The sequence below is a fragment of the Trichoplusia ni genome, chromosome 6 (genome assembly GCF_003590095.1).
Source record: "Trichoplusia ni isolate ovarian cell line Hi5 chromosome 6, tn1, whole genome shotgun sequence".
NCBI lineage: Eukaryota > Metazoa > Arthropoda > Insecta > Lepidoptera > Noctuidae > Trichoplusia > Trichoplusia ni.
The window spans coordinates 5,791,830-5,810,666 of NC_039483.1; the positions used below are offsets into that span (position 1 = coordinate 5,791,830).

The 18,837-nt window shown below is 34.8% G+C and overlaps 1 protein-coding gene across 1 annotated transcript; it reads left to right on the forward strand.

Annotated features, from left to right (window-relative positions):
* The first annotated feature begins 205 nt into the window (after positions 1 to 205).
* Positions 206 to 1,279, forward strand: LOC113494696. Its single transcript, XM_026873119.1, has 2 exons — positions 206 to 566; positions 1,102 to 1,279. The coding sequence occupies exons 1-2, from the start codon at positions 331 to 333 to the stop codon at positions 1,214 to 1,216; spliced, it is 351 nt and encodes a 116-aa protein (XP_026728920.1). The 5' UTR covers positions 206 to 330; the 3' UTR covers positions 1,217 to 1,279.
* The last annotated feature ends 17,558 nt before the right edge of the window (positions 1,280 to 18,837 follow it).

Below are 18,837 nucleotides of genomic sequence, written 5' to 3' on the forward strand. Positions count from 1 at the left end.
AACTCCGTAATAAAATTTTATGTTGAAACTGGAGAATACCGATGAATTGTTGTTTTATAACTATAGCTATTCTGGCTGTGCATTCGTTAAATTATTTCTTTCTTGTATTGTGGGATTTTATGAATAAAATTTATTTAAAAATGACTTGTGTTATAGCGTTTGGTTTCGATTTACCCGTATTTTAAGTTCGAAATGTATTTAGTTTTAAAGAATGTTTGTAACGTAATAATTTTGCTGTTGATTGTACCTTCATGTAAGTACCTTCCTTAATATCATCATAAAGAAAAATAAAATTTAATATTATTTAACCATCAGTTTTTGGATATCAACATGAACATTATGAGTGAATATAGTTCTTTCACAGTGATATATAATATCGAAGTCCATGGTGTTCTTCACAAGGCGCCGCAATGGGCTATCACCACTAGAAATACCCAATCGACTTCGAAACCTACAGAACCGATTCGACGACAGGGCGAGGATGAGCAAAATATACCAGACAACTTTAAACCACCAGAAGGACAAATAGGGCCTCAGGGCGGAGATCCACAGCAACAGGCAAATAGGTGAACAAATAACCTAAAGACCATAAAGCCAAGACATACTCGTATATGCTTTACATTGCATTCAAATATAAAACGAATAGAAATCTTTAAATGTGAACCGATGACATATCTTATCGACAAGTAGTATGACTTTCATCTGTCAATTCAATCAACATTGGAGTGATTTCACGTTCGCACTCCTAGAAACATAACTTGTCTACACGTCACGTTGAACTCAATCTTTTTTACTTTGAACGAACGTTTTGCGCTTTTATCACAACAAGTCAGACCTTCAATGTTGTTTGCGTGACTATTTTTTCGGCTTCCCCTTAGTCTTCTCTCGTTTTTATTTTCCTTTAAAAGCCTGCTCAAGAGTTAATATTTCCACTTTGGATGCATTGGAATTTTGATGCTTAGTACAAACAACTTTGTCCACGACCATGGTTTCCAAAGATTACGAGTCAGTGTTTGAAAAAAGTTTAAAGTTAAACTTTTTTCTATGGTTAAAGTTAAAATATGCGTTGAGATGTTCAAATATTTTATGAGCTTTTTACAGATTTACACAGAAAGAAACGACCGTGTATGTACGAAGACGTACCACTCAAGAACATCTTTCGTTAGAAGAATATTGTGATTACATATTACACTTCTGTTTGAGAGCCTACCAGTAAGTATTCTTGTCATAGAAGCGTTTACATGCTTTGAACATTGATAACGTGCAAATTGACTCTGATCGTAAAAAAAAAACAGTTTTCTTTTTGTTCATTTTATTTTTTTAAATGTCAGCTTTTTCATTTGTATTGTGAACAATTAAAATATAATTATGTAAGACCTTGCATACACCCAAGAGATGGCAAGCAAACATTTCTTATTTCAAGTGATTAATGTTCTAGGAGTTCTTTAATGTTCCAGGACTGGCAAAATATGCGCAAAATCAGTTTACTTCAACTATTTTTCATTCAAAAGCTATTGCATGTTGGATTGGGCTAACTGTATATTGAGGTATGCGAGTAAGTATTTCAAAAAATTGCCTCTTCTTAAATAGAGGCATGTATATTATGCAGTTTCTTTTAGTGCAGAACATTGTGTCACGCAGTTATTTAAGTTCTAGAGAACGAAAATAAAAAATGGGAGTAAGACTTCGATCGTTTGAACAACGAGTATTAAATAACATGTTCATGTTTATATTTTAAATATACGGTTTTCATTTCACTTATACAGGTAGGTCGTTTTACTTTTTAGTTTGTCCATTGGTTGTTGTCCTTTCCTGAGGCTGTGAAATGGAGCTGTCGAAATTTAGAACTTCAGTTGGGTTCAAAACTAGTTGGGTAATCCCGATAAATACGCGTGAATAAACCGTCGCATCATCTCATAGTTGTATGGTTTTTAGAAATAAATCTCACAGCTCACGGTTACAGTAGGCTCGTAAGAATGTGGGCCTGACGTTTTGTATTGCAGGCCCGTGCGCGCCAACACGCCGTTATCAATCGGTCAGTGGCGTAGCGGGAGTCATTCACACCTTGGCGCCCAATGTAGGCATCTAAAAAATACTTTAATTTGTCACGATGTTAAGTTACACCTGTTTGTTTACAATGATACTGATGATGACTTTTTGATAATTTGCCGCCTTTTCTTAATATTGCCGCCTCCTGATAGTGACGCCCGGGGCGGATCGCCCCTCCGCCCCCAGCTACGCCACTGCAATCGGTTTAGACATTATTATCATTAAAATAAAATTGCTTTGCTTTATTTTCAGTGTGGCAAATCATTCACATGGGGGAATGTGCCTATTTGCCGCCTCGAGATGAAGTCGTATGTAAGTGTCAAAGATTTATTTTAAAACTAACCAAAATATATGGATAGATGTAATTATTTAACTAATAACGCGCCAGCTTCTATATTTTATCCCAATAAATACACATCGGTTAACCGTTTTAAATTAAAGATTAAGAATCCAATTCAAAAATTTATATTATAAATATAATCAAATGGATTGCCATGTTTTTTTTCTATTGTTTGGTATAATTTAAAGTATTGTTTTCGTTTCAGACTATGATTATAATGAGGACCACTTGATGGACCAATATTTCGTCCCTGAGAGGGAATAATAAAATTGTTTTTAAACCAATTTTAGAACTTTCCCTCTAACTTCTAATTAGTCAAGATACTGTTTATTTTAAATAGGAACCAAATATAGTTAAATTAAAATAAAATGGAAAAATCATTCGTCCATAATTTTATGACAGTTGACCAAACAGCCATCAATGTTGTCTGGGATGGACTGTTGTTATTCAAATCCGCGCCTAAAGGGTAAAACCCGAACCCTATTATTAAGGTCCAACCTTTTATCCGTCTGTCATCAGGCTTATGAAATTAATAGCTGAATTGATTTCACCACGCTAAATCCACTGATTGCTGAACCACGTCTCGCGGGTTCAATCCCCGCGTGTCACAAGCGTTTGCGTAATTCAAGAATGCTTGTCCTTAATCTGGGTGTCGTTGAAATCTCTCATGACACAAGAATTGAAATCTTTAGCGCGTGAGTAAAAAAAATGCGTTGCGCTTGTTCATGAAAACTACTGGTTCTATTTTGGCGAAAGCTAGTATATTATTATCCAATAGCAGGCATAAAATGGCCGAAAATCAGACGTTACCTTATTGGTAAATCGCATGGTGTTACAAACTCTGCTGAAATGTAGGACTGACTACGAATCAGTCTCTATTGAGTACGAAAATTCCTACACTCGACTTTGGAAAATAGTCCCTATTTATATAAGCACCTAAAAATCTTGAACAGTATAAAGATTTTTTATGCTCTTTCTGAATTATGAGAATCCCTTTTGTTTCTTGCGGTCTTAATATTCACAACGTCACGACTTCGAGAGCTCTTAATTAAATTATTGTCAAATCCATTTTTCATTCAGTTTGAGACTGCATTTTCTACTAAAGCTGGACGGAATAAACTAATTCCGTCTCTTACTTCTGAAACGAAGGGCTTCTGGTTTTAGCTTTTTTCACATTAAATAAAACTATTGAACTAAACAGTTTTTGTTATTAGTTTCAAGGAGGTCAAAATCATTGGTAACTCAATCACCAATGTTTGATTAAAAACTTAGGAATACATTATTCTGGAGGATATTGCCATTTTGGACGAGACATTGAGCAGACCGCACTATCTCATGTCTTTTCTCTTATCAGTCGTCCTTTAAAAGGTGATAACAGGCATCTTGTTCCGAAACAATGGTCTTCTCAGTCCAAGCGACTGCGCACCCATTAGTACCGGCTCTTGAATTTTGGAACGTCTTTAGATGAAGTGATTGATTGAAAAAGAGTAATTAATTGTTACTAGCAACACGATACGTCACCCTCTACCAGAAAATTTAACTTATTCCTTTATTATACAATCCCGGAATCGTTAACCTTGCAAAGATAGGATGAAAATATTATTCAACAAATTATTTAGCCCACATTTCGCCAAGCTATGTTTAAGTCAGCTTCCAGATTTTCAAGATATAACTTCATACGGAAACTCATGAAGGGACAAACTATTTGAGTATATGACATAGGTAGCACAAAATTCCACAGTACGAGTGAGGTAAGAATTAATAGAAAAACTTGTACGTATCAGGATTCTAGACGAAAGTATTAACAACTAATCTTAATTGCTGTATGTGTTAGAGAAAGGGGTTAGGAGCTCGTGGCTAAGCTATAACCGCATAAGTGATTCGATCGCAGGTTAAGCTATGCTTGACGCGGTTGGTCCGTAGATGGGTGACCATCTTTGTCATAACGAGTTCCTCCGTGTTTCGGAAAGCACGTTTAATTGTGGGTCCCGACTGTTATTCCTACATCTTTGACAGTTGTTACAGGTAGTCAGAAGCTTGACAAAGTCTGACAGCCAGTGTAACCAAGGGGTGTCGTGTTGCCCAGGTAACTGGGTTAAGGAGGTCAGATAGGCAGTCGCTCCTTGTAAAACACTGGTACTTAGCTGAAACCAGCTGGACTGGTAGCCGACCCCAACATAGTTGGGAAAAGGCTGGGCCAATGATGATGTGTTAGAAAGGGGAATCAAACAACGTGGCGCCGAAAAGTGTAATGTAACGAATCAGTTTTCCGTTTTATTACTTTTAAGCTGTCAAATACTTGAGAAGTAAATTAAAAAAAACACCCACGCTCGGTAATCACGCGACTACAACTAGACAGCAGTTCAAAGATTGCTTGTTAATGTTAAGTAAAATATATCCACGTCAGAAAAAAATACTTTTTATACTCATTATTGGATGCCACCAGCAAAGCGTCGCGACAATTTCTTAGTGCGAACAAAAGGGCCGTTTTACATAATGTTAGTGTAAATATTATTTAAGGTATTCCGAATTATGGACCACAAGTCATTTTTCATCTTATGTTTAAGGATTTTAGGTTTCAACTTGCTTGATAAAAATTCAGGAAATTCTATGATTAATGTGTAAATTTTTATGAATTCTTATAAAGTTCGTGTTTTGATGCTTCCAAGGTTTACTTACTGAGACTTTATTTATGGTAGCGTAACCTTTTAATTTCGAAAAGTTTGGTGTGTACTCAAAATTCACTTTTGTTATAATTCACCTTTCTACAATAAAAGAATCATTAAAATCCATTCATAATTGGCGGAGAAATCGAGTAACATACATACAAAAAAAAAACATACGGGTCGAATTGAGGACCTCCTCCTTTTTGAAGTCGGTTAAAAAATACTAACAAAACAACCTTAAAAATTGTTAATTTTAAGTCTCTATTAAATTAATAAAGAGATTAATCATTTCATTTGTCTACGAAAGCCAAAGATTTCAAGATGGCAAACTTTGGCAAGTATAAGTTTACCGCGACGTTATCAAACTTGGCTCAAAACAACTAATCCAAATGCACACAAGCAACAAACTTCAAAACTATATAATATTGAATATTCAATAAATTAAATCTGTTTGGTTCTCACTTAGATTGAGAGTTTCAAATTTAAACGGATTGCTCGAAACAACTGTCGATACAATACGATTGAATCGAGTAAATATATCGATACTATTTAAACATGTCGATTCGATTGCCTTAGGAGATTTGGAATCTGTAATGAGAGTGCATTTGTTACGTCGTGGGATTTCCTTGGTGAGCGGTAATATACCTACCTGTAAGTACGTCTCGTCCGTCTAGTACGAATTTACGAAATACAGATAGAGCTACTCAATTGTGCGCGCGGCGCTATGTGTGCGTGCGATTGACAGCGAGTGTTTATTATGGAAGCTTTTATTCGTGTGGTAGTGACACACAAATCAAAGCTACATATGTTGACACGACGTCACAGTGTTTTAACAAGGGCTGCCCACAGATGACGCCGCACCCAAATATATTATGAGTTGAATTGACTATAAAAACCTGGCCATTTTTCGTTATACACGTTTTTTAATGCGTTTTTTAATAATAAAAGGAAGAGTTTTATATTATGTTTGATAAGTATGCGTGTATGACATATGTAGCTCTTAAAGATACTCTAGTCCAATATACCGAAAGAACATATTTTCAATTGCGACCAACTATCAACAATGTAAAACAATCATAAAAGGTAAGATAAAATCAGCCTTATCTATTCTCACACCCAACTACTCACAGTTTATCGATGACGCGTTTAAATTGTTCGCGTTACAACGAAGGCTCGTTTGAACGAGGCGAGTAACAGCTTACGAGTTTCAATACACCGCTGAGAGGCAGAATGCTGGTATCAAACGTAGGATATCATCGTCAGCAAGGTATAGCAACTAAATGCACGGATAACCGAGTGGTTGACGACACCACGCCAAACCTACAGTGTGCGTCATGTTGCGAGTTCGATCCCCGCGCAGGACAAGCATTTGTGTAATCCTTGTTCTGAATCTGAGTGTCTTTGTGCTTGTCATTTGTATCGCAAGTTTCAATATAATACTTATGAAGGGTCAAAAGTGGTTTTAAATGGTTCATGTAATATACACACGGTGCTGCTCGCCATCTGTTGCTTGAACTTGGGTCGAATATTTGTAAACGCCCCACCCTGCGACGAAAGGAGAACATTCGTTACTACGGGAGTCATCAATAAAAAAACGAAAGCATGTCATTTCTCGCCTCGTCTAAATGGGCCTTAACAGTCTTTCCCTATATGGCTCGATGAACGTATTTCTAGATGACGTCACACGAGGACAGCGCGGCGGCAGATGTGATATGCACGCGATCGAGTCGCGTCCGGTCGCTTGTAGCAAGTAGAGTGCGAAAACTTTGTGAAGAATAATACTTTTAAAAACCAAAATTTACATATAAAAGTTGGGACAAAATGTCAGCAATTTCTTGTTAAAAAGAATCAACAGAATCGGTATATGTAATACTAAGTTCTGTAGCCAAAAACATAAAAACATACAGACGAATTGAAAACCTCCTTATTTTTTGAAGTTGGTTGAACATCGTCTACATCTTGATAGTTTAAGCAATTATGTTTTTGTAGAAAATTCTTTATAGCAAAATTTGCTCTTTTACAATTGTATTTATGCATACCAAATAATGGTACCACCCGCATAACAAGAGCACAGTGTACTGTTAAAGCAAACATTTGGAAAGGGGCCGGGCACGAATTTAAAATAAAAAGAAATCATTTCTCGCTAGTTTTAATAATAGGTTACTTACATGAGTATTTAATTAGACTCAATTTTGTATAGGTAACATGAAAATCTTAGGTATCGCGTAGTAACAAGTCCTAAACAATATTAAGAATGCTTTTTGGACGCTTGGCAAGATTTTCCCTTGAGGTTAAATCAGACGATATAAAAACACCATTTCGATTAAAAAAGTATTTTTCAAATCATTAGGATTTAAAAATAACTTTTTGCTTGCTTACTTGCTGTTGCCCGCGACTTCGTCCCCGTGGGTAGAAGATATAAGTTATGATTTATACCTGCCCTGTTTTTTTCACATTTTCCATTGTATCTTCGCTCCTATTAGTGGAAGCGTGATGGTTTATAGCCTAAAGCCTTCCTCGATGAATGGTTTATTCAACACACAAAAATCTTTCAATTTGGACCAGTAGTTTCTGAGATTAGCGCTTTCAATCAATCAAACAAACAAACAAACTCTTGAGCTTTATATATTAGTATGGATAACGAGGAAAAGAGAGAAAAACGCCTATGAAAAGCACCTTAAAGAGAACAATAATTCCAATTTTAAGATACACAAACACTATTCAATTCTATTCAGAATATCTATGCAAGTAAAACTTGTAACAGTTCTGGAAATGAGATTGTCATAACTGTGGATGTCTTGCAAGTGCTGTGAGTGTTGACGTATAAAACGGAGCAAGTCGCGTTTATACGTACGAGAGATGCGACTAGTCGCGAGCTAGTAGGGTGTCTATAATTCTAATTTGTTTAAGTACAAACTAGCTATACGACTTCGTTAGCGAGGAAAAGTAACCTTACTGGGATTTTTTTTCTTCTTTCTTGGCATTTTTTTTTGGCTTCTCTTAATGAGCTGTGCACATTTTTGGTTTCGGTATCGAGCGGTCGCTTAGAGGCCAGACAAAAGCCTGCTTTGAAAAAAAGTGCAAAGAACAGATTTTAGTTTTCTACGATTTTTTATATGTATGGACGATTAGAGATAGATAATTAAAATTCATATAGACTTTTATGTAGCTTGGAAGTTTCTCCAGACCGAAAAGAATAAATAAAAGTTTTTGCCACCACAACCACAAGCTATAACATTTTTAATCGAGACTAACCAGCGATTGATACTCTAATGGATTGGTATTGGTATAGTTTTTAAAGCATGACTCACGATCTTCGGAGACACGTGATATTAAATCGTGACATGGACATACTTAATGAAAAATAACTGTAGTCAAATTGTCAAAAATGGTTTAATAAAAAATGTCCTCATAAATCTGAATTTGTAGTTACCTCAGCAATCACAGAACGCCCCTACCACGGTCCATTGGGCACTTTTAAGTGGATTTCAACGTTCTTTGCACAAATACCCACATAGAGAAAACTGCGAGTCGCATTTAGAGTTAAACAAATAGTTTTATTTTGAGGATTAAGCTTTGGTTTAAGACCTTCTTAGTCTTGCAGTTTTCGTGCTGAGTATTTTACGACAAGAAATTAAAATTATTATAAGCACGTAAAAGTTTATGTGAATTTTCATTTTGTAAGATAAAAAGAAATGAGCTTTCTTTATCTATACTCTATACTTAATATATAAAGCTGAAGAGTTTGTTTGTTTGTTTGTTTGAACGCGCTAATCTCCGGAACTACTGGTCCAAATTGAAAAATTATTTTTGTGTTGAATAGACCATTTATCGAGGAAGGCTTTCGGCTATAAACCATCATGCTGCGACTAATAGGAGCGAAGATAGGTAAAATGGAAAATGTGAAAAAACAGGGCAGGTATAAATCATAACTTATAACTTCTACCCACGGGAACGAAGTCGCGGGCAACAGCTAGTATTAGAATAAAGTTGTGAGAGTAAGGAATTCTGATAGTTTATTATCCCACGGGTGGGCAAAGCCATGTTCCCATATAATGGTCGGTATTTACAACGAAGTGCAGTTGCAATGCTACATAGCAATCATAGCAATTATTATATCATTTTAACACTATTTACACACTGACGAATATTATAACTGACTTAGGTCCCAATATTTGACAAACATTATGAATACAATTATGATCAACCTATTTAGTAATAATCAACTAAAGAGAATTTAACGAAGAAAACACAACTTACACACCTACTAGCATAAACTTAGGCAAATCCTAATATTTCACAGACACTTACTGAAGTCCACATTTCCAGAGTTACAAAAGGTTCAAATAAATCCTAAGGTCGTTGGGAAGAAAACAGACAAATCAGGGACCTTCACAAATATTTAGGCGCCCTCGAGAACTGTAGTATGCCACCTTCAGGTTCTATTTGACTGCCTATCCGGAAAATGGAAATCCGAATCTTTTGGGGTAGCGTAAGTCATAAGCGGCAGCGGGTTTTTTTTTGTGAAATAGAAGTGTTCTTTTTCTTCAAAGTGATTACATTAAAGAAAAATATCGATCAGAGTTATTTTGAACACGGAAGTCGACCATGTTGTGGCATCTCAACTAAAATTTACCAAAGTTTAGTTCTGGCCTTATTCATTTTTATTTTGGTGGACAATGCCATGCAATAAGCGTGAGTTAATTATAAAACTTTAGGAGCCTTAGCCAAATCTATAGTTTAATTCAAATAAACGCTATTATCTTAATTATTTTGAATTTTAAAGATATATCACGAAAACGTCTAATTGTGATGACAATTTATACTTACAGAACATCAAACGGTATTTCCAAGATTATTCCCGCAATTTGCATTTGACAAACAATTCCTTAATAATACATAAACACTTAATAACACATAATCCCGCTGATCTTAAGACTTAAGTCAACCTCAACAGCGGTAAAATGTGAATTATACGAATGATAATCCCTTGTGAATATTCATAAATTATAACCCTACGGGCGTCGCGTCAACCTATTCCTGTTAACACGTTAATGCTTGTACAGGCAAAAAGTGCTTTTTAATTTTGTACGTGCAAATAAAGTTTTTTATCGCGTTGAAGTATGGCTTAAGGGATCAAGTGAATATTTTATGTAGCTGTTGGCAGGTTAGCGAGCTGGCTTTTTTGGTGTATTTATGGTAGTGTTTTTTCGAGATTGTGTTTTGTTTAAGTTGTTATTTGTAGCTTGTGGTGGTCTTTTTTTGTGAATGAGCTGTTGTTATAAATTATCGTTGACGAAGTTTCATCGCATGAGAATATGAAACTTCATCTGGACGTGAATAAGATTCCTTGCTGTCCAGTGGTACGTTGGAGCAGTAAAAGAGTGGTTGAAGAAATTAGACTTGACATCCCTACACAGCCTAGATGATGTTATTTTGCGTTGTAATAGAAAGCAAATAGAATAAATTATGAAAAAAAAATTTTTTTCAACTATAGAATATCTTTACATTGCATAGACCACCATTCAAATTTTCGAACGAGGAGTTCGCTCTTCGAATAAAGGATAATACACACTTGAAACTTTCAGGAGCCCATTATCACCAACTATCGGAAACTAAAAGAGCCTATCGTGAGAGTATACATAAGTATGATGCTTATCACTAAGCACTCTTACGCACTAGTGTTTATAAATGCTGCGTATCTTGAGTCTTTTAGCAGTAAAGAATTTAATGTTTGTTTTTACAAATATACAAATCACATGCGCAAAGACAAGCCAGACTCAGACCAACCATTCGTGGATCACACATATGCTTGTGCTACGCGGGGACTGAATCCGTGACATGTCACGCCCAGTGGGTTTGTTGTGGTGACTTCAACTACTCGGCTATCCGTGCAGTCAAATTTTTTAAATTTTATTCAACAAGTACAGACACAATGATAGACGGATAAAACACGGAGCCATAGCTACTAGATACAGTAATAACCACCTACATACGTCCCATTGATGGGTACAGTCCTCATATAAGGAATGTTTTGAGCATTGATTTCGGCACTTTGTCTCGTTTTGACCACGTGCATACACAATACGGACTATACGGTTCGATTTTTACCCCAAAAAAGCTGCCAGAAAAAAACGTCGTAGCTATCGGCCTAGTGCGTTGCTGGCAAAGGCAGTAAGAGCCTTTATCAATGTAAGGAAAATCGTTTTGAACCCTGCTTATGATAAGCAAAGAGGTTGAGACTTAATCTGCTTGCTCCCTTTCAGTTCGCGATCGAATTCTGTTTGCGTATTAAGAGGGAAAGAGGCCTTTGTAGTGCAGGACGATTATGGCAAAAAAATAATAATAAAGAAAGTCTTGTTGAATTTTGTGTCCTTTAATTGTAATTTATTAAATCAAAAAGTTTTTTGTTGTCCAAAGTAAGTCTTCGAAATTTTACAAATACACCCAAAAAAGTATTCAAATATTTATAAGATACATAATTCGTTTGATGATCTCCGCCTAAAAAGCAGATTGACAAATGCTTGTCCTGATCCTACGGCTATTGAATCTTAGACACTTCGCGCCCAGTGGGATTGGCGTGGTGACCTAAAGTATACCATTCGGTTCTCCATGCATTTTATAGCAAAACATAATCACACCAACCACAACAGTTCCAAAGAAGATTATTCAGTTTGCAAAGCAATACACGCAATTAGTATTAATTGATCGAGATAGATGCAAATTCTATTCTAGACAGTTTCGTTAGACTGATAGATGCAATTGCAAATGCCAATTAAGCTATTTGTCACGATTCGATTTCCTTGCAAAGCCTTGTCTACCTAGCTATTTGGTGTAGGTGATTTGAATACTGATAAGAGGGAAAGTGAAATGAAAAAAGGAGGTTTCAATAAAAAGTTTCATGCTTCCTAATTCAATAGTATTGATTGATTTGTATCCCAATTCAGCTTATCGAAAATCCAGGTCCACTGAGGGAACATTATTATAGAGGCCTATCTTCTGCATCTAGTCCAAGCCAGATAGCTACCTTCCTTAAGTACTTATCTTGAAGTATAACTGTTCAAATTTAAAGTAACTGTGATTTATTATATAGTGTCAATAGATATTGATATTATTTTTTCAATCTTCTTCTTTTTTTTCTTTCTAATGCCAAATATGTATGAATACTAGCCAATTAAAAAAAAACGGAACAATAATTAAATAATTTCTTTAAAATTTCGGACATATTCTTCATCGCTAATTATGAATTTTCATTACGAAAAATGTATGTTCATTCCTTTTTGCAACGTTATTCCAATTATTAATTACTATAATAGTTTGTCTAAGTTAATAATAATTATTAACTAAGACAAGCTGACCAGTCAAGCTTTTTAAATATATTTCACTGTAATCTTTCAAACCTCAAACAACTATGACCTAATTATGCAGTTCTTTTACCAACTGCTGTTGTTGTGTTTTCACTCCAATGGCACATCTGCTTATACGAATTGGCCATTCATTTTTCTTTTTAAACACAAGTCTAATGCACTACGAATTTCTTTTAAATAAAACTTTAATGGTATCACTAAGTACTGATTCAAACTGGCCAATGAAATACTTTTTTGAATTGTTTTCTCAACTATCTTTACATTGGAATTGCATCTGTTTGCAGAATCGGTTTTATTGGAATACTAAACAAACGGTTCTCTTTGTGCCACGATTTGAATAAATTGTTTTGTTTTATAGTTCATTGGTATCGGCATTTTGCAGTTACAGCGTTTTTTCGTTTTTTTTTTTTAAGTATTTAGTGTTATACACGGTGATTTTTAGTCGTCTTACAAAAGCCGCCCAGTTCATGTATCCGACGTAAAATACCCCTAGCCGCGATTGTTATTTTTTTTTATCATCAACTAAGATAATAAGTACGAAGTAAAATTAAACAGGAGAAATCTGAAATATACTCTTAAAAATGATAAAAACGCCGCCGCCCGCGTCCTCACCATTGTTACAAGGCTCTGAACGCGTTCGCAACAGAGCTGTTTCTAAAAAACTACAAATTTCATCATAATATTGAATAAAAATTGCATTTTAAATTTATTCAAATCTCATAAATACCTATATTTTTATCATGAACGTGTTCTAGTCATTGGATACATGAACTGGGCTGCTTTTGTAAGACTTCAAAAAAATCATGGTGTATAAAAAGAGAGTTATGCTTATTTAGAATCGCACTTTGAATTATTTAAAAAAAAACTGTAATATCCCAGTAGTAAGTAATATGTCTGCAAAGTTAAAGGTCACAGGTTCGCATCTTTTCTTAAGTTGAGTGCGTTTGAAAAATTAATATTCCATGTTTAGGAACTCGGAGAGCAGGTTAAACGCCTAATATCTCGGGTCATACTCGTATGAGAGTAAGAGAACAGAATGGTTCTGCGTTTCACACTCTTGCGGACTATAGCCGTAGTGGTCGAAATCCGTCAAGGAAATAATTACTACTTAAAAGGTGTTTTCCTTTATTAATAAGCTTACTATTATTATAAATAAACCTTTTTGGAATCAACTTCATATAATCTTGATCTAGATCCAAAAAAAATTCGCATACAAAACATTATTTCAAGAATTTCCTCTTGAAGCTTATACGGTTGCAGGTATAACCTTTATTTACAAATCTTATAAGTCTCCATAAATTCTTTAACAATATATCAAAAAATTTAAGATATTTTCTATCATATTAACAGTTTCTGGAGATCGTATATTAAAACTGATCTGGCTCTTAGCCAGTTTGGCAAGAACCTTATGGGTGAATTTCCCGGACCCAAAAATTGCGTGGCATCGATGAAATCGGTACTAAAAAGCATTGTTATAATGTTCTAACATTTTTTTTTAGGTAGATGACATAAAAATCTATCTGTAGCACTAAATATTTTATTAATATAATTAATAGGTTTTCCAAAAAAAAAAGTTAAACCACATAATCTTTCATCGCCGTGTTTGTCCACGACTCACCTTGATGTATTAAAGTCATCATTGATCAAAAATGTATCGTTATTTATATTAAAACTTAGTTTTATTTGGTTCGTGAATAGTTAGAGTATTGACTCGGAATACATTTATTCAAATATTTACACAATACAACGTATGGTTAATAAAAAACCATTTGTCCCAGAACTACCTTTCATCGCCATGTCCTAAACATATTTGAGAATATTGCATATTCTAACGTTTTGCGTCGCTCCCGTTTTGCGTTAAACGTTGCATATAAGTAACGTCGAAAGGCTAGACAAGGAACGACGTGTGTACGTGCCTGCGTTTTCGAGCTATAATTAAAAGTATTCAATTTTTTTGGTACTGGACATTTTTTCTTTCATCGCCGTGGATAGGTCTAACTTCTATTTCAATAAGTTTTTAATCTCGATTGAGCATTCAATACAATGCCATTTATATTTAGCTTATTTGTAAAGTGTTCATTACTGTGAATTATTACCAGTTTTTTAGTAAATTGAATTATACCCCTTGATTTTCATCGCCGTGCTCTCATTTCCGTGGTTTCCGTGGACAAAATTTGCTATGGCAATGAAAAAAAATACACGGGAATGAAAAAAATATCATCGCCGTGCCTTGTAAAACAGTTTCCTTTCATTGCCGTGGCCACGTGTTTCATTTCCGTGACTTATGTTTGTTTCGCCACTAGACAGGAATGTATCTATTTATAGTTATATTATAAAAATAATATCATGTGTGACTGGATTTTTACACATTATATTCTATTATTATTGCGTATAAATTAATAGTATTTATTTTTGTTTCAATGATTAACTTTATCATTTAAATATTCTTGTACACTATAATAACATTTCATTGCCATGGACGCCTGTTTCATTGCCGTGCATGCATGTTTCATCGCCGTGGCACGGAATTTTCAATCTTGTATATCTCGTTAGTTTTTTAAGCTATCTGCTAGATATTAAGCAAAACTGCATATCTGATCGAAAACTTGAGAAAACACTATTTTTTATTGTTCTAAAGTTGAAGAATAAAAAATCCACGGAAATGAAGATTTTTTTGGACCTGTTGAAATTCACCCTTATATAAAGTTAAAAATCGGAAGCCGACTTGCCTTAAGCAATGAAATTGTGAGTTATTGGCTGTTGAGTGCCTGAAAAATACTTTTTTTATACATTTTATATCTCAGCTTATCTGATGAAATTTGCTAGCGATAGTTTCTGGGAGATTTTTTGTCTAAAACGGTTCCAGCTTTAAGTAATTTAATGCTTGTATCGCAGGGGGTTTCACAAACATTCAAGTCCCTTGCACAAAATCGCCCAGACTTAGGGCAAGCATTCGAGGATCACACAAATGTTTGTCCTGTTATCGAATTAATCGAACCTGCGACACGTCGCGCTCAGTGTTATTCGTGGAGACCTCAAACACTCGACTATTGAATGATTTAGGATGACTATTTTATTAGATAACGTCGATCGCAAGAGACAAAACAAAAAATCAGGTGAAAAATATAAGCAATGCTAGCAATAGTTCAAAGAATTATTCAATGACGTTATCAGCAAACACATAATTTCACAGAGTGACCAAAAAAAATTAATTAAAGTAGAAACCGTATGTAATACAACCAACCAAATCTTAACAAAAAAAAAGCATCCGTATCGCAACGACCGTTAAGGTTGAAATTTAAAACTCCATTCACAATGCTTGATAGAGCCACTGACTCCTTAACTTACTATGAGTACTAAAATCTCTTAACATATGGCGATTACCATTGTGAAAGCAAGACACCATCACACCAGTACGCGCGGTGTATTGCTCTGGCTCGCTACCACAACACTACCAGTGTCTGTACTTAGATATCATGGTACAGGGGGCGTACTAAACTCTTCACACAACGTCTGTGTATGACGCTAAGTGACAGCGGGCCTGTTTAGTCGTTCATTTACTATAGAAGCTCTTTGGCTTACTCAGTTTTTAGGGTTTCGTACCCTAAGGACTAACACGGAACAATATTACTGAGGTACCGCTGTCTGAACGTCTGGTCAGGTCAGGCCATCAGGCTATATCGCATAAACTATTATAGCAAGATAGATCGAGGTTCAGCGATGGTGTTTTGGTAATAAATTTGTTGAGTGATAACAATTTTCTGGGTACCAAGCCTTAAATTGATTTGTAACCAAAATATTTGTTTTGTTTAGCCTATTTGTTCGACGCCCTCAATCTCGTGAATGCGACTCGGACTTGACCTATAGAACAATAGAACTTGTTATTGGAAAGAGAATAGTTGAGTTAAGTTAAGTAGGTATTTGTTATTTTTTTAATAGGTTGGCTTTGAATATTTTTAGACATATATTTCAGTATTTGTTTTGAAAAATAAGGGAAGCAACGGTTTCATCAACATTTTTTATTTTAGTCTCCCTTTTTCTTTTTAAAACTTATGGAAATCGGAAATAATTATTCTAATTTGGTGTTTATTTATTTTTTATAGCAATTTAGACATAGTAACACAGTTGAGAATGTCTCAAACTAGTGACAAGTAGAATAAAACAAAAGATACAAATGCTTCTAAATCGAAACACAAAACCTCAGTTAATATAGTTTTACTTACATTGAAATAACACTAAAATTTTCATGAATTGTTTTTCCTTTACGTTGGTAATACGAAAATGCGTTGTCAAACTTTACTCTGTTTAATCTAAGGTAAATAGTTTCAAACTTGAAGTATGAGATTTCAGCATAGTTCGTTTGTTTTCGTCAAACATGAAAGTAATACTCGTCCATTCTAAAGTTGGAGCCATATATCTACTGTTTTCAAACGACTTCAAAAAAGAGGGGGTTTTTTATCTTTGTTAGCTCAGTACTTCGGACTGGAAGAACCGATTCTGTTGATCAGTTTTTCTCCTTCCAACTGTAGGGGTCTTCAGCTGGGGTGCTTGTTCCCCGTTTCTTCTCTCACAGCAATAGCACTTAGGAAGCGGTGACGGGTGGGCAAAACTGGGTGCTGTCCAATGTAATCTGACCTACAAAAAGGGTTACTTTAGTAGCCTTATCTGAATTAATGACTTTTGATTTGATATACTTTTTATTTGAAGTCTGTTGTGTTTTAGATTGCTTATTATTTTCTATAAATTAGCTCATAGCTTTTTTTTTGGATCTTTCAAGCAATTCCAAACGATAAAATGTCTCAATTTTGACTGGATAATATTGAAAAACTTTATGAAGGTTCGTACGGATGCCAGAACTTTTTATAAATTAAGGTAAGTATTATAAATATTTTCTAATAAATTAATCCTTCTTAAATATACAGTGGTATATGTAATAAGTGTGAGGTATACATAACATATAAACATATCTACCACTTCTTGATTATTGAGCATCAAAAGGCCATTCGTTTTAAGTAACCTCTACAGCTATCTGAAGCACGCATCCGAGTGTCTACTGTAGCTTTGAATGGTCACGTTCAAATGCTTATTGTTGTCATTCGAAAATGAATGTCGATCTCTTGAAAAACTACAAAAACTTTAGCCTTGATTAGTGACAATTCAAGAATACAATAAAATATTCCTTATTGCACACCAAACAATTAAATGGAAGATAATATTTACATACTAACTTTGGATGTAGGTACTTCATACAGAAGAAGCAACATTTTGTGCAGCCTTAATTTGTACGAAAACGAAACATTTATTGAGTAAGTCTTATCGATGATCAAATTGCTCATGTAATATGTAAGCTTAGAGTAACATACCATTGATAGTGTAGAAGTAATGGAATACCAATACATCCTATGGTAATAGTAATGCAGTTTTGATGGTGAGATAGAGGACATGAAAAACTTATTTAGAAGCTCTAAATAAACGTGTAAAAGTACTTCAAAGGCTTTACAATGTATGTACAAATTTCCAAAATAATGTATTTAACAAATTTCTGTCTTCAAAATCAATGATAAAACAAACAACAAATTATCACGAAACCCTGTACGTAGATACGTAATCTGAATGTGCCCGCATAAGTTCGTAGCGTATCGTGGGATACGTAGCACATTCGTAGCGTATCGTAGCGTATCGTGTCGTATCACTAGAGTTTACTTGTCGACGCTCTATTGAATGTTTGTTCATTCAATGGCCCTTTATACGGCGTAGCAAACTGCTAGAGACTCGGAGCGCAGCGTTGGTAATATGTACCAACAGAGATGTTTGTTGAATTGCATCGTTGTGAAGCTAATTTAAATGCATTGCAGTTACTTATGTCAGTAATAATGAACATTACATATATCTTTTTGGAAGTTTTGAATTTCTAAACGGAATATTTGTATTGGGTTTTAATAGTGTGTGCGTGTGTGACGTTTCAACGAGGCGCGGCAGCGTGTGTGACGTAGTTTTTGCTGACGAATTCTATATTAAGCCAAGGCAAATATGAAAGCTGAAAATGGGCACTTTGAACAAGAAAGAAAGAGAAGAAATTATAGTTTTTTGATCACCGTTCCAATTTAATCGTGTTAATAATAACATACCAATATTTAGATAAAAAATCAGCGTCAAACTCTAATAACTTGATAAACGAGAAAAAAAATTAACAAGATTAAGAAATCATTAAACCATTACACATTAAGTATTTTTCTTGGTCACATTCACTATGAACTAAAGTTTTTGTCTCGAATATTTCTGGAAACCAGTAAGACATCTGTGACGTAACCGTGATATTAAAACAACAGCGCGCAGTATCATAGTTGTATGGTTAGTATGTGGTGACAGTAGACCGGTTGTGGGCAGAAGTATTACTGAAATTCAAGAAGATATT